The sequence below is a fragment of the Acromyrmex echinatior genome, chromosome 1 (assembly GCF_024713525.1).
Source record: "Acromyrmex echinatior isolate Ae372 chromosome 1, ASM2471352v2, whole genome shotgun sequence".
Taxonomy (NCBI): Eukaryota; Metazoa; Arthropoda; class Insecta; order Hymenoptera; family Formicidae; genus Acromyrmex; species Acromyrmex echinatior.
In genome coordinates, this window is record NC_141852.1 from 4,380,383 (window position 1) to 4,396,658 (window position 16,276).

The 16,276-nt window shown below is 32.2% G+C and overlaps 1 protein-coding gene and 1 long non-coding RNA gene across 4 annotated transcripts in view; both read left to right on the forward strand.

The window, feature by feature from the left end:
• Positions 1-16,276, forward strand: part of Fas3 (fasciclin 3) — a 395,855-nt gene continuing 379,579 nt past the window's right edge. For 2 of the 3 annotated variants that reach the window (XM_087405584.1, XM_087405589.1), the window contains exon 1: positions 199-457. In XM_087405584.1, the coding sequence (XP_087261710.1) occupies positions 343-457 (115 nt within the window). In that variant the 5' untranslated portion in view covers positions 199-342. Of the gene's footprint in view, positions 458-16,276 lie in introns of all 3 variants that reach the window. The other variant, XM_011065652.2, reaches the window with a different exon arrangement.
• Positions 464-10,633, forward strand: LOC147910870 (uncharacterized). Its single transcript, XR_015544883.1, has 2 exons — positions 464-951; positions 1,062-10,633. It is a non-coding gene; the product is annotated as an uncharacterized LOC147910870 (long non-coding RNA).

Consider the following 16,276-nt stretch of genomic DNA (forward strand, 5'->3'; position numbering starts at 1 on the left):
AGCGCGCGGCAGACGGTCTTCGCGCGTCGAGCTCATCGGTCGCTCTCTCACGGTCACGCCTCTGTCGTTGTACTAGTCGACATTCCGCGGACGAGGAACGAGGAACGAGGAACAATTTATATACGGCAGCTCCGAAGATTCGGATCGACTTTCGATCACATTCATCGCGCGTCCCCGCGACTCGCGTCCGCGTCGTTAAAATCAGATCTCGCGTCGTTTCCGATTCGTTCGGCAATTCTGCGAGTTTTTTGTGTTCCATCACCGCACCGCGGTTTGCGAAACAACCTGAAGTTCGCCGACTTGGAGGAATTTGGTTCGCGACAGTGTTTTCTTTTGTCTGTGATGTGCACGAGAGCTACGAGCGGCAGCGGCAGCGGCAGCGGCATCAGGATGACGACGTTCACCATCACCGTCTGGGCCTGTGTCATCGCCGTGCTGTGTTCATCGATTGTTGAAGGTGCGCGTGTGGCATAAGTTACATAATCGCACGGTGAAATCCCGTTATGACGAGATCGTCATTTTTTTGAAGGCGTCGCGCCGCGTCGCCGGCCGCGATTGGCCATTACCGACCATTACCCAGCAGGGTATCGGACACGTCTGATACACCGTGAATATCGCGATACGATCAACTCGATTCTAGATGGGATTCGTTATAATGAGATTTTACCGTGGTTTTATATCCGGTCGTATATTGCGCGCTTTTCCGGCGCGGCGCAACGTATACGGGGATTCGTTTCGAATCCGGCGCGCCAATAAAATGCGCAACCTCGCAGTTTATATCGCGCTGTCAAATATACAGTGACAGCGTTCGTCAAAATATTTATTTTGCAACTGGTTTTTTTTTCTGTGCTCATTGGATTATATTTTTAAATGTAGAGGAATAGTCCTATCTCAGCGAAGATACTCTTAACAGTTGCAAAATAAACGTTCTGCTGAACCCGACTAATGGCTGTGTTTAGTAAAAAAAAAAGCAGCTTTGCAATTATAAAATTCTTTAATATGATTGGTTTAGGTGAGGAATTAAGGCAAGACTATGATATTATAGAATTTTAGTTGCAAAGCTGCTTTTTCTGCTGAACGCGGCCGATGGCTGTGTTCAGCAGAAAAAGCAGCTTTGCAACTGTAAGATTTTTTACTCCTCCCTACAGCATAGATCATTCCAGTAATATCGCAGTGAGATCATTGAGTACTAAGCTATATCTTTAATTTAACAGGATTGAATTTGATAGTGTACTTTATTTTTTCTTTCCTTGTGACTTAATAATTAAACTGCGTTTACAAAATTTACAAGTGTAAAATTTATGCAAATCTTGTGTTACAATTAAGAGTGTCCTACTTAAGAATGTCGGATATAAAATTTACATACCAATAGTAATACTGTACTTCTAATATAAACAGCGTTCTAAGATTAATATGATTAGTTCTTGCTTTTCCTTGCTGGATAAACTTATAAATCAATCATATTAAAGAATCTTCCAGCAGTTGCAATTCTACTTTTTTTTATCGAACGTAACCAATATACGGAGCGAATATAGCCGCAATAATTTAACGCATTCATAAAAAAAAAAGAGAAAGAAGAAGGAAGGAGATGTAGCTTTCCGATCTCTTGTGACTTTTACCTCGCGGAAAGCAAACGCGTTTAGGCAAATGACGGGTATAGCTCGCTCGCAACTTTTCCTCTCTCACTGCGAACGTCGCAGCTTCGCGTCGCACACTCGCACGCGCTGAAGATACGCGGGAAAGGGAAACTCGTGGGAAAAACTCCTGTGTGTGCTTTGAAGTCGGAAGAGGCGAGAAAGGTTTGGTGTGCACGGCGGTGATTCTCCACGCTACGTGCGCTCTACGTGCGGAACGCGTAACGATGACGCCCGTCGACGTATGAAACGAATATAAACGCCGCTGGCGGGAAATGTATCCTCCTCGAGATTATTCGCTACGCGGTATGCCGGTATCTAGCCGCCATTCAGCGTAGGAGATGTATCAATCTAGGATCTAGATGTATCAATGCGCACCATGTTTGACCTAATAACCATATCGTATTAACTTTTAAGTAGGCAAGTGGAGTGCTCCGAACACCTCAAACAAGTTTTATTTTTATAGTTGTGTTTTTTAATAGTATACTTATATATTTATAGACTTTCTACAGTAAGCCATTACTTGAGCTTTAAGTCTTAAACCGTAAGAAATTAATCAGTCATAGTCGATTATTCTTCTTATATTTGATTGCGTGATTAGACGATTTTTTATGACTTGATTTAAATCTTAGGTAATATTGGGTCATTTAAAAAGTATCCGCGGTTTTTTCATTCAAAAATTGAACAAAAAACCGCGGATACTTTTTAAATGACTTAATAGCTTACTTTAGAAAGTTTCTTAAATTTATATTATATTTATATTCTTTATGGGAGGGAAAAATAATGAATTTTAATATTTCTGGGCAATTCTTTTTACTTTTCTTTCTCAAGTCAAGGTTTTTAAGATAACTATATATAAAAAAATATAAGAGTTAGAATTATAGTCACCCATAGCACGGATCGTTCCAGCAATATTGCAGCAGCATTGCAACGTTCCAATAATATTTTAGTAGCATTGCAAATGTTTCAGCAATGCTGCTGTAAAGGCATCTATCTATTTAAATGTTAAAGAATTATTAAGAATTATACAATTAGCTTACTTACTTGTTAAGCTTATTTATTATTTATTACTTATTGGACAATAGATCAAAATAGCGATCAAAATAACCAACAGGAAAATTGTTAACATATGACTCTGACAAAAGAATTACATTGTACTCCTGGTATACCTAGAGCTCTATCCAACGGAGACCGAGATGAGATTTGACGTTCTTCTGAAATGCACGGCGCTCTCATTTCGAGGGAGACGAATTCTCGGGTAATGGCGCGTGGTAAATGTGACACCGGCAAAATATTTCGCTGATAATTAATGAACTGGTTCGTGAGTGTGATACGTCCTGGTGCACAATGGTCGATTAATAGGACCATATTGATATTAAATTTACAAAATTCTCGAGGGGAGAAGCGGGGGAGGACAATTTGTAGCACGGTGTAGACATGACGAGCGAAATTCGCCGAAATTACGCGACGTGATTATAATGAATATGAAATTCGATATAGGCGTGAATATAAATATAGCACTGCGCGCATGTACAATATATATGTACAAGATTCGGCGCAGGTGATTTATCACGAGACATATAAATGTAATGCGTGTAGAATTCGATTAAAATGTGCAGCAGGGTAAATATAATACGTGCAAATACTGGGAGGATTTTATAGAGCAGAAAGTACGTACAGTAAATATACGAAAAAATCGCAAGGATCGGAAGATACAATAGGCAATTGCGTTTGCGAAATTTAAGAAACGATTAATGGCGCATGCAATCACAATGCAAAATTCAAAGGCTAATTAATATTTCGTCGTAAATATAGCATACGTTTGAAAAATATTTACGAGCGAGATATTATGATTGTTCACGTATGTTTGTTCGCGTTCGAAACACAACGGTTTCTTGTGACACTATAATAGATTAGAGCTAATCGATCATTGAATCAGATAACGAAACCAGTTATAGGGTCGTTATTGTGGGTACATGCAATGGTGTAAAAGTTATATATAGTACAAATGTATGCATTTTATGCTGCACTCACATTTGGAGTAACGCGATGATAATACACGATAGATAGAAGAAGGTTGTCATAAATAATTAGAACATTTTTATATAAAGCAAATTGAAAAGAGTATGATGCAACGAAATTGAAGTAAATTTTCCATGATATTTATGTTATTTCAATATGATATATCAACGTAATGTCTATTGCAATTTCTCAGCATACAAAAGCAACTTGATTTTAAAATCCAACGGAATTATATAAAGATATTACTCCGTTTCGTTTATAAACATAATTTTTCTTCTTGCTGTTTGTAGAATCGATTTTTCGTGGAAACTTTGTTGCGAAACTCGCTTTGAAAGGATCGACTTTTCTCCATCATCATATTAAATAACTTTAATAACCAATAGGTTATCGCAACGTTATATATGTTTCAATGTATTACATTTCAAGTCAGAGAAGTAGGGAGATTATTGTTCTTTGAACTTCATAGTTACAATTTAAGTTGTGGAGATAGATATTACCGTATAATACTTTCACTTCTAAGAAATTTGAAATGCTGATTGCTCGCCCTAATGTTATAATGATATGCATTCTGTGTCAAATGCATATTGAATAATTAATGAATATTAAAATATTACTTGAATAATTGTATCATCATTAATATTTTGCTTCTTATAATCATTATATTCAGAAAAAAAAATGTATATGCTTTTCGTATAACCTTTAATAAAGAAAAAAAATTTTTTAAAGTTTTTAAAAGTGTAGAAAAGAATTAGAGAAAAACAAGACTCAGAATATAGAATTCGACAAGGTACAATTTATTTGTTTTAACACAATAATCAAATTTGCGATATGAAAAAAGTTTTATAAAAGCGAATGTATTGGTTTACTTGTTGTATCCGTAAGATTAATATTGGTACGGAAACATGTTTGTTATTTTGGTATGACTTGTAGATCTTTATAAAATACAATACATATTTACATATGTATTTCTGATAATTCTATAATACATTTTTTGGTGTAGCGTTTTTGAAATTACGATTTTTAAAAGTTATTACGTATGAAACCGTAACACGCTAAATAAATTTGATACATAGGATTTATTTATATCGAATATTTAAAATAATTAGCTAGTTGTTTGATTTTTTACTGAGCAAGGTTTGTTCTGCAAAGGTGAATTTATGTAATTGTTATTAATTTTCTTTTTTATTAATATGCATAATAATAATTTTATGTATTAGGAAAATTGAGCAATAGTGATTTTTTTAAATGTCGAACAAAAAGTTAATATTTTCTAAAGAAATTGAAGAAAGAATATTAATGAAATTCATGTTTCATTTAAATTTTAAAAATCGACTTTGATTAATTTGATTTAAGTAGTAATTACTTTTTGAAAAAAAATTTTGAAAAGTGACAAGTAATGGCTTTTCAAATTTTTATTAAAAAGGAGTCAATTTCATATTCGCGATGAAGAATTCTCTCATTAATTCTTGTCAGATTCATGCTCTTCCTGTATATCGTGATGATGTACCTGCGTGATTTTAGTCGACCGGCGCTATTTAAATATTTTAATGTTAAATTACTTTCAATTAATTGACGTGAAATATTAGCGAACGAGGTGACAGCCGATCGTCCACAGGGAAGCGTCGCTCAGATGAACAATTACTACCACGATATAATTGAAGAAAATTTCTTGTTACCCGCGAATAACTTGTCGCAACCTATTAAGGCTTTAGATCGGAACGTTAATTATTTTGCAATTATCGTAGCAGTCTTATTTAAGAGCGAGTACATTGCAACTCGTTACATTATTTCTCGCGATACGAGATTAATTCTTAACAGGACAATTATTTTCTTGTTATTTGTTATAAAAGTGGAATAATTTTATAAAGATGAAATAAGTTTGCTTCGTTTGATTATCTTTTTTTATTAAATATTTCTTATTGTAAATAAAATTTTAAAAAATATTACTTTTCTCTCAATAAAATTAAATCAATCGGTTAAGTATCAGAAATTCGTATAAGTTAAGATATTTCGTCAATAAAGTTTTTTCCAAGTCGAATTAATAACCATCGCGTCATGGATGAAAATATTTCTTTTATAATTGAGTTTAGCACAGTTTTGGGAATCTTAATTTTTTTCCTATATATAATTCGATCACAATAAAGGATGTTACTCAAAGTTTTCTTTTAGCTCTCTCTCTCTCTCTCTCTCTCTCTCTCTCTCTCTCTCTCTCTCTCTCTCTTTCTTTCTTTCTTTCTCTTTCCCTCTTTACCTACTTATATTATTTCTCGTTCACATGCTATATAAAGCGACAGGAAATAAGTCCGAAGCAAGTATAAAGCAAATTCAATACTAGGCGTTTATCGATTTAAGCGCGACCAACGACCGATACTTACTGATGTTATTTTATTTGCCGCTGCTCAACATGATTCGCGAAGAATCGCTTTTATATTGGAACAAAGGTTCAACGTGGATTATATTTTAATACAAAGATTTTATTGTTCTCAACGAATCCTTAAACATTAGATATGAGTTTTCCGTATGCATTAATATTGCATTACGATAATTCGTGATATGTTAATCTACTTTGCGATTTAATCTACTCCATTTTCGTCGATTTTTGAAATTAAAAGGATATTAAATGAAAATTCTCCAAATACGATTTTTTTTAATCTGCACAGAGAAAAACGATTTGCTGAAATATCTAAAAATTTAGATAGACTGCTGCAAAAAGTTTAGACATTGTAGCAATCAACTTGAGCATCCTACATAATTATTTCGATAGTCGAACAAAATTATTTTCAGATTTGTATTCTATCTAAATTTTTATATACTTTCGCAAAATCCTTTTTATATGTTAGTATAATTTTAAACGAATAATATATTTAAAACATTATCCCCAAACTGTTTCCGAATAAATGTGTCGCGATGATCGATACATGCACAATGTTATATTTTGATGAAAATGATATCATACAAAAGTATCATGTGTATACATCAACATCGCGTGCGCGCCATCACAAAATAATCTGGAATACGTTTAGGGGAAAGTTTAAGGTCGCATTTGTTCGAAACTTATGTCTCTCACTTTAATGCCACTCGAATTGAACTCGTGCTCACCTTGAGCTCTAAGAAAAGGTCGATGTAAATCTGACGCAATTGCGAATGCTGGGCGTGGGACGCCAACTGTACTTGCAATAGGATGCAAGGTGCATTCCAAGTAAATTCCTTGGTGCAACTCGCATTTCTGAGATAACGCATTGGGCGAAACTTATTTCGCCATGAGACGGGTTCGTAATGCGGGAGATGTAATTTCATGAGTGCACTTGTTGCAAATGACGTCATGTTACTCAACGACGAATTATTATGATATGGTCATGCATGTCGTAACCTAATTCCGAAGACGGAGTGAGTCACTCGATCGATGAATGGTAGTTCTTAGTATGCTCTGACTTTGATCGTAAATGCAACATGCATTCTCGTAGGATGTCGATATGATAATGTATAATGAGTGAGAACTTAATTATACAGGAATGCTCTTAATAAAATATGTTTAACAAGGTCTTTTTAGGATAATCTATAAAAATATGATTATTTTAAAATAAATGATAATCAAGCTAAAAAAAAAAGCTTTGAAATCAAGCTAATCATAATCAATATTTTATTTGAAATAATTATTGCTCTATGTAAGAGTCGGTTGGTTGTTTCATCTTTGGATAAACTGCATGATAATTTACTAATAGATAAACAAAAGAGTAAAAGAGTAAAAGAATAAAAGGTAAAAGATAAAAGAATAAAAGAGGGTGAGATGAAACAATTCCAATTTTTGAAAATTAATAAAACAATTTTATTAAAGTTTTGCAGTTAAATTAAGACATTATGACAGTCACATTTATTACCATTGACTTTGTCACTTTTTTATTAAAAAATGGAGTATTCTTTTCTTGAGTTACAGTTCTGTAAATACTGTCTGTACAAATATAAGTCTGTAAATATAATCTGTTTATATCGAATCTGATTAATAAATAATTAGACGAATGATGTGAAGAAATTGTGTTTATAATTCTGCCATTTTTTTTTTCGGAATAGATCTATAAAATAATATTCTAAAATAGTGGAACATATTAGAAATATCTTTTTATTGGCTATGTATTTTTGAGAACATAAGATAAGAAATAAGAAAAGGAATGCAACAAATATGCAGAAAATATGTAATATTTAAATATTGAATATACGCGGAGACACTTAATAAACAACGTTTTTCATTTAAAAAATCATAAATCTGTTATTTCCAAAATTTCTTTGTTTCGTTAGCATCTGTTGAGAAAGAATTTTATCTTCCGCTACGTAAAATAATATAAAGCGTTAATGGTTGAAAAAAGTTCACAGTAAAAATTTGTTTGTGTTGTTACCCGTTGGTACTTTTTGCTAATCATTACGTAGAGAAGCGTATTTGGTATTTACGTACGAGAGACTATCGGCCACCGCAATGGCTGGAAAAAAAATATGGCAGAAGGTGAAGGGAGATTTTCGATAGTCAGTAAAAAATACTTGTTTGGTCGAGGGAGAATATTTATCTATAAACAGTGTAAGAGAGTGGGAAGAGACCACGAAGGAGGGTGAATGAGAGAAAGCGAAAGAGAGAAAGAAAGAGAGGAAGGGAGAGTGATAGAGGAATGATATTGTTCGGAACGAAAGAGGAAATGGATGACTGAGGGTTTAAATTCGATACCTGATACGCGCGCGGTTGTTGGCAAAACCGTACCTCGGGATGGATAAATACGAAAGAACCCGCAGTGATTCGGCTCTGCGGAGTGAGTGTATTTGAAAATTTTCTGTCTCCGTTTGGACACATACGATTGCAGTCGAACGTGGTCGAACTCCAAGTTTGCTTTGTAAACTGAACCGCCACGAAGTTGCAAGGTGGGATTCGTTTCTAGATTTTGCGGAAAATACATCATTTCTACTCGCACATTGTGGATTTTCCTGCGGATAAAATATCTGGCGAGTCTGTTTTTTTCACGAACTCTAAAACGCGATACGCACTGTTAACTAATCTTATCAGATATTATTCAGCGCAGAGAGAGGCAGAGTACGTTATCGCACTTCTCAGTACTCGGAACATGCACTTGTCTTAACAAAATCAGCTGTATTAATAGCTAAATATCTATTTAGCTTTTATAATAAAGGAGGATGTTAAACAAAAAAGTTATTTGGCTCTAAAAGCTGTAATTAAAAGGAATAGTGTTTTTTTTTATAGATTTCCATTTCCTAGATATAACAAATCTACAAAAAGAGTTCGTGGAATTTAGGGAATACCTTAAAAATTGAGCAACCACATCATGATCTATTTATCTATATAGAAATTCGGATGTATGGAGCTTCTACAAAATGTATTTATGTAAGTTTTTCTGGAGGAGGAAGGTGTGTTTTGTAATAACAAATGAAATCTTTGGAAAGTGCATGCAAAATGTTTCATCACTCTTCACTTTTTCACCCTCTATATTGACGTTTCGTAAATCGTATGTATGTGATAGTAAATCGCGTGTAAGTCGTGCGAGATCGATAAAAGCGACGTACATAACATGATATTACGTGTATTTTATGAATGTTGTTTTTTTTTTATATATTAGCTTTATACGTCATTCGAATTTCTATAAATACATGTTTTTACTCAATTTTCAAGGTATTCCTTAAATCCCGAATGTTTTAATAGATTTATCGCATCGATGAGATCAAAATTTACAAAAAACAATATTCCTTTGACTTACACTTTTTAGGCCAAAATTGATCCTTTTTTATCTTCCTTAAAATATGAAATAGAAGATAGATCAGTTTAACTACTAGAAATTTTTTCGCAACACAATTATCACCATCTGTTTGTATTTCAATTGACTGTCTTTTAATGATGACAGAATAAATTCCTGTCGTTTCGTAACTATTACTCATAGACGTAATAAGAATAGATTGTACATTCCTATAAAATTGTCAGTTTAGAAAGAGTGAGGTATCTTAAAGCATATCGCAAGCTCTCCCTCCCTCGATCCCTCCCTCTCTATCTTTTTAAAGTCAAGTTGAAGAAATATATTCAATTCCTTTTAACGGAACATAGAAACTAAGATTAGAGAATGTTCAGTACATATTACAGTCCGTGGCAGAAGAGCGTTGTCAATAATTCTCTGAAAGAAACTGAGTATACTAAAAATTATATTTTACAAAATTATATTGTATGCACTAAAATGCATTTATTTACAATTAGTATGGCATTCAGGCATCGTTATTATTGTTTATAGCTGGGGTTGAAGTATGCTTCACACGAGATTTTTGATTAGTGTTTTGGATAAAATTCTCCAAATTTTTTAAATGTTCGAAAATAATATTAGGTGTTGGAATTAATTCGTAGCGTTTTTTAATGAAAGAATGTTATTTATTTCACATGAGCCTTAAAAAATACATTAATGAAAGTACTTCCCATCACTTGTAAAACGCTACGAATTAATTCCAACACCTAATAGCTTTAAAATAACTATTTATGTTTTCCCAAAGCTTTATCTTCATAATTGATCAGACATTTTTAATCGAATTTGCATCCGGAGATAGCCAATCTATTGGTTGATGTCATTTTGCACGTTTGTAAAAATCTCATAAAAAACATGTCTGGTGGAAAATATGATGATAAGCCACTATGATAGAAAACAATGGTAATTAGACGCTACATTAAGCAAATGCATTTTAGTAAATGTAATGTACTTTTAAATATGACTATAATATTCTAAGCTTCTTTCAGAAAACTGCTAACAACGCTCTTGTGCTAACTGTTTATAGTATTACTATCATTTTTGCGCGATCATTGATGTAACTGCAATTTACATGATTCGCGTCTAAATGCAAAATGAGAGACGATGATATATTCTATATTGACGTTTATCATATTATATATGAAACATCGTTCAGAAAATAAAAATTGGAGTAAACACACAACACGAAAGAGAAAAAAATTTAAAGCAACTATGAAAACCAAAACCATACAAACCTAACCACACAAAACGTTCGTTTTAGTTGATCGTTTAAATATCGACGTTTCGCGAGTGTAAGGAAAGGATTAAATCGAAGTTGCTGATGTCAGCGAACGTTAAATAAGCGTAATGTCGTGCTCGGTTATCTTATATGCACAGTGGCTTAAGTGCAGAAGAATGTAAGTTGCGTTATGAAACAGGTCAACACGCTAATTAGCCGAAATTTCCTTCGTAATCCGAGCGCCTGAACGTCTGAATAAGAATTATATACATAGTAAACGAGTTTATATTTTTTAATGTTTAAATGATGCTCGAAATTAATTTCTGGAAATGTACATTCCAGGCCAAAAGTTTGTAAAAATTGACATTTTTGAGATTGCTTTTTTTTAAATTTCTATAACAAAGTTTTTCTTAACTTTTAATAATTCTATGTATCCTTATATACAACTTTCAATAATTTTTTAGATGCATTAATTGTTATTGGATCTGAAAATTCTCTGTTATTGTTAAAAAAAAGCATATTGTTATCGATATCTGAATAAGTAACTTCAAAAATGTCAATTTCCAAATTTTTGATCTAAAATGTATATTTCTCGTTGTGATTGATTATATCATGTTCAACTTTGTGTGTGCAATTCTGTTATTTCTCTTTTTAGATTTTATCATGCGTGTTGGGTATGATTATCGACTAATACAGGAAAATTTCATATTATGGTAACGCAATTTAAAAAAAGGTGGACAGATGGTACATCGTACTTAAAATCAAGATTATTTGAAGCATGAATTTCTGTATATAGATTCCTAGTATTCTGCACATAAAACGATTCCAAGAACAGTGCAATTGTGGTCAATGAATAATACTTTGACGCATAGTTTTGTAATACATGCTATTAATGACGCATCCGGAAATTGTTAATAATTACTGTCACTATAGTATGTGACATATAAATCATCTAGCATTTCCGTAGCAATTATGAATATGCTCTATTTTAAAATATTATCCATTTTTCTTGTATCATTTTCTCATCTTTATTCGTTAAAGCAAAATACGAGCAGGGCAAGTGAATTTTACAGAATAATCCATTGTCTTAAAAAAAGCAAAACATTATAAGTAAATTTAGGTTTTTGGAAAATATATAAAATATTTATGATACAGTACATGTATAAAATATTTGGTGATTATGTAAAAGAGAAAAAGATATCGAGAAGGAATACATATAATTATATTTTATATTTACATATTGAGAATTATTATAATTATCAATTTATACAGAAAATTATATATTAATATATAGATGGACGTGTAAATGATGTTTGTACGCTTGCATTCATTGCATAGATGAAGTCGCTAAGTGCATGTTGAGTACAAGCGTACGAAGAAGCCATCCGGTTTATACCGGTTGAACGTATTTATATATATCGATTTTCACATTATGTTCTTTATTTAGATTCAGTTCTTTTAAGATGGAAATATAATGACGAATAATTACTTATTAGAAACTTTAACAATCCATTGGAAATAAATTAAAATTACGTTTTATATATATATATATATATATATATAATTATTTGTCAATGTATCAACAAATTTTAAATTAAAATCTTTAATTTCTTAATTTTTAACTTTTGTATTTAATATATCTTTATAATGTTTGACATCAACGTTGTAACATTATACATTTATATTAAACATTATACAAAAGTTAAAAATTAAGAAATTAAAAATTTTAATCTAAGATTTTTTAATATGTTGATAACATTATATTTTTTATCTGATTAAATATTTTTCACTTAAATATGTACTATAAATAGTTTAATAGTAAAGTAATAAATAGTTTAATTAACAGGTAGTATTTAGTAAACAATTTTTGAAAATTTATATTTAGTACATATTTTTATAGTTTTTATATTATTTAAATTTTTATTAGAGCAGATCGAATAACGAACGCCTACGATTGCAGTCGATGAAGCATAAATCTAAGCAGGTCGGATTTCATCAGATGCGTCGATTCAGAAGACGAAACGCCCCGTCACGAGAAAAGTTACGTGACAGGTGCTTTCTAAGCGTTGCACATGTATAGACTCACATACATTCCTTATATACACGGTTGCAGGGCCAACAGGTTACCTCTTGGAACAGGTTTAGTGACTATTTTCGGCAGCACTACCCTCATATAAACTCTTCAAATTATCAACGAATCAGACGCTGTTTTACTCGATTCATTCCTTTATTTATTCTTGACTAACAAAATTCGTTTCGATATTTTTAGCAACATAAACAAATCGAAATAAACTTGTGTCGTATAATTCCGGATTTCTCTTGTGAAGTTTCGAAACATTCCATTTCTGCTTATTTTGGGGTAAAATAAAAATACAACTACAGTGAGATTTTTAATTCGAATATATACCATAATTTTGCGATCTATATGTAAAAAATTTTCAGAAAATTTTATATCTTGTTGTGTTCCGTTTAACTTAATTTTTCATTCATTCTTTCAAAAATCTCGAAATTGTAAGAACATCTTTTGTTCTATTAGAAATTTATGTGCTAATGAAAATAAAATTCATTGTACGAAGAGAACGGTTTAAAAATTTAACTAAATACGATTTATATATATATATATAAACATAATTTTGTTAAACTATCAATATAATTAGGATGTTAATGTAGGACACTCAAATTGGTTACTAGAATATCAAAATTATTTACAACATTGTTCATTAGTTTGATTAGTTCATTAGCTTGAGTTTTTTACAGGTATAATTATTTTGAGTCAAAATTATTTTTAGATCTATACCAAAATTTTTAGATACTTCAACAAAATTGTTCTTTTCGTTTGTCGATCTCAATAATCTATACTTGGAAATCTGAAAATAAGATTACAGTGATTCGCTATTCTGTAATGGCAAAGTAAAAGATATTTGCGAACGTATCGCGACTTACGCCAGAAGGCTATGCTTTAAAAGCGTTTATGATCCCTGCGTTTACAGTCTCTGCATGTAAATATACTGTTTAGCATGTATGTTACAATGTAGACATATATTATACAATCTCATATATTTGTGTGCATAATCGATGCTTGAAATATCTGTGTGCATCTATATGCTGCATGCACAGCGGATTACGCATCGATATCGCATATTTATACCATCACATTTAACCGTTCGCGCAGCGTTTTCTAATGCATCGCGAGAGCTTCGAGAATCGATGTGAAAACACAATCGCTGATCAGGCTATGTTCCACCAGGCATAATTAATGAAATTCAGATTCGCTGCATTGCTGACTATGCGCACTTTTGTCTTATTGGGGAAACGATTCAAGGTCTTAACTTGATCTCTCTGCTAGAAAACACGATTGAACGTAAAATACGAGTTATAATTATCTTGGATAAGACAGGTAGATTTCACTCATTAACATTATCTATTCACAAAAGAAACAATAGAATTTCCACGAATTAAAAAAGAATTCCTTTTAAAAAGATTCAAGCGGCTCTAACAGACAAATAATAATAATAATATTTCATGTTCATATCGTTTTATGATCATATTTAGGTTATGTTATAATAATAATAATGATGGAATTGTTTTAATCTATATCTACAAAAAAACTTTCGAATACGGGTATTCTTTTAATTGTTTATCCAGGTTTCGATGAAAGGAATCGTCAATAAAGAAAAGGGATACGCTGTATATTGATTTACTTTTGTAACTTGTACCTCGAGAGAAATTGGTCGAGGGAAGAAAACTCGAGCGATGAATCGTCCGACAAGAAACTCGTGCGCTGTTGCTTGCAGCCATTGAAGATAAAGTTCAGCAACTCGGTTATGCGATACTGCGAGTCTTCACTGATCAACGAGCACTTGCGTAGAGCTTAATTGTACGTGGTCGAGCAGATGAAAGGATATTGACCCGGTCTAAAGAGCACATGGTCACGGAAAGGGACCTCGTAAAGAACAACACGCAAGTTAACCAAACGTTCGCCCGCACGACTTTCCCTCCACAATGATTACGCAACGGCATTCATTGTACGCGCGTCGGTGCGTTGCCAGTATATTTTTCCGCCGTGATGACGAACGCTTCATGTTTTCGCTTCTGTTATTCCATTTTAAGCCAATTTTATTTTGTAACGGTAAATTGTAATTGCTTGAAATGCGAGATACATTGAGGTTTAACAGCATTAACGTTATATAATACTTAAAATTCGATAATTATTACATTACTTGATTCGATAAATTATGTTATTCATATTTGGTATGATTACTCATATTATTTTATTTATGCTATATATTTGATTTTAGAGCGATTTTTTATATATTTTTTTATATTTGATTATAAATCCTAAAATTGTCTACGTACATTGAATATACGAATTACAAATTCGATATCTGAACAATATCTCTTTTCCTTGTTTCATGAAAGATCAGAAATTCATACATGAAATAATGATTCTGTACATCGAGAAAGATATGTGTTTACTAAACTAACAAAAAGATCTAACAAGACTTTCGAGACTGAACAGAATTTTTAGCGATCATAATAAGAAATCTGCTTATCCTCATTCATTTTTATTAGGTTTTTTATTGGTTTAATTGAAACATATTTTTCAGTGTACATCTTGTTTTCTTCGTAACATTTATTCAAAGCTAATGTTGTTGTCAGTTTCTCATAAGTGAATAAATTAATTAGTTGCATTTTGCATGATTGGTCGCTTGTTGCACTCGATAGTTTGTTTGCTGTAATAATCGTGGGTAAAATAATTGCACCTCTCGTTAAAGTGGAATTCGAATCTTGTCGGAGTTTTTGCAATTAGATGTCGACGCGATGTTTTCGATAACGCGAATATCATAGGAAATGGGCAAATTGCCAAGATTCTGTTCGATCGGAAATTTAAATGATTTGATATTTTTATTTTGCGAAAGTGTTAACGACGCTGTCATACGACTTTTCGTGTTTTTCTAACACTTTGATCCATAGGCGTAATATTATTTTTGCAGACTGATATGAACTTTTCCATTCGTTTATGAAGTTCTTTGATCCTTTGATAATAAGCAAGATAAATATAGAATTAAAAAAAATTCCTATATATTCTCTATTTACAGAATTTAATAATAATATTTCTATAAAATGTATATAATTTATATAATTCGAAATTACATTCTGTAATAAATTCTTTCTCTCTTTTCTATCTCTCTCCTTGTTAGATAAATTTCTAGTTTTTTATTACTTAATTATAAATCAATATGCTAATCTTTAGTTCTGTCGTCACGCACGTAATTATGTTTAAAAAAGTCGCAAAGTTATTACAGGTTTAGCATAATAACTCGTTTCTAAGTAAAAATATCGCGTGTGCCGTCCGTCTTCTTCGTTGGCTTCTATTTTAACTTTCCATGTCAGCATATATGATGCCTTTTTAATAGAGAAGTGTACAATTCTCTGATAATTCATTGTGTACATGTATTTATAATAATAGCAGAAATGACGCGTCCAGTTTTTCGGTAAATCTTTTATTGATGTAATCTTACCATTGAATTATGTCATCGCGTAGCCACGTATCGAGCGAATTATAAAAGAAACTAGTCACAAACGTATGTGATACAGAGTGGCTACTCTGAATTCGAGGATGT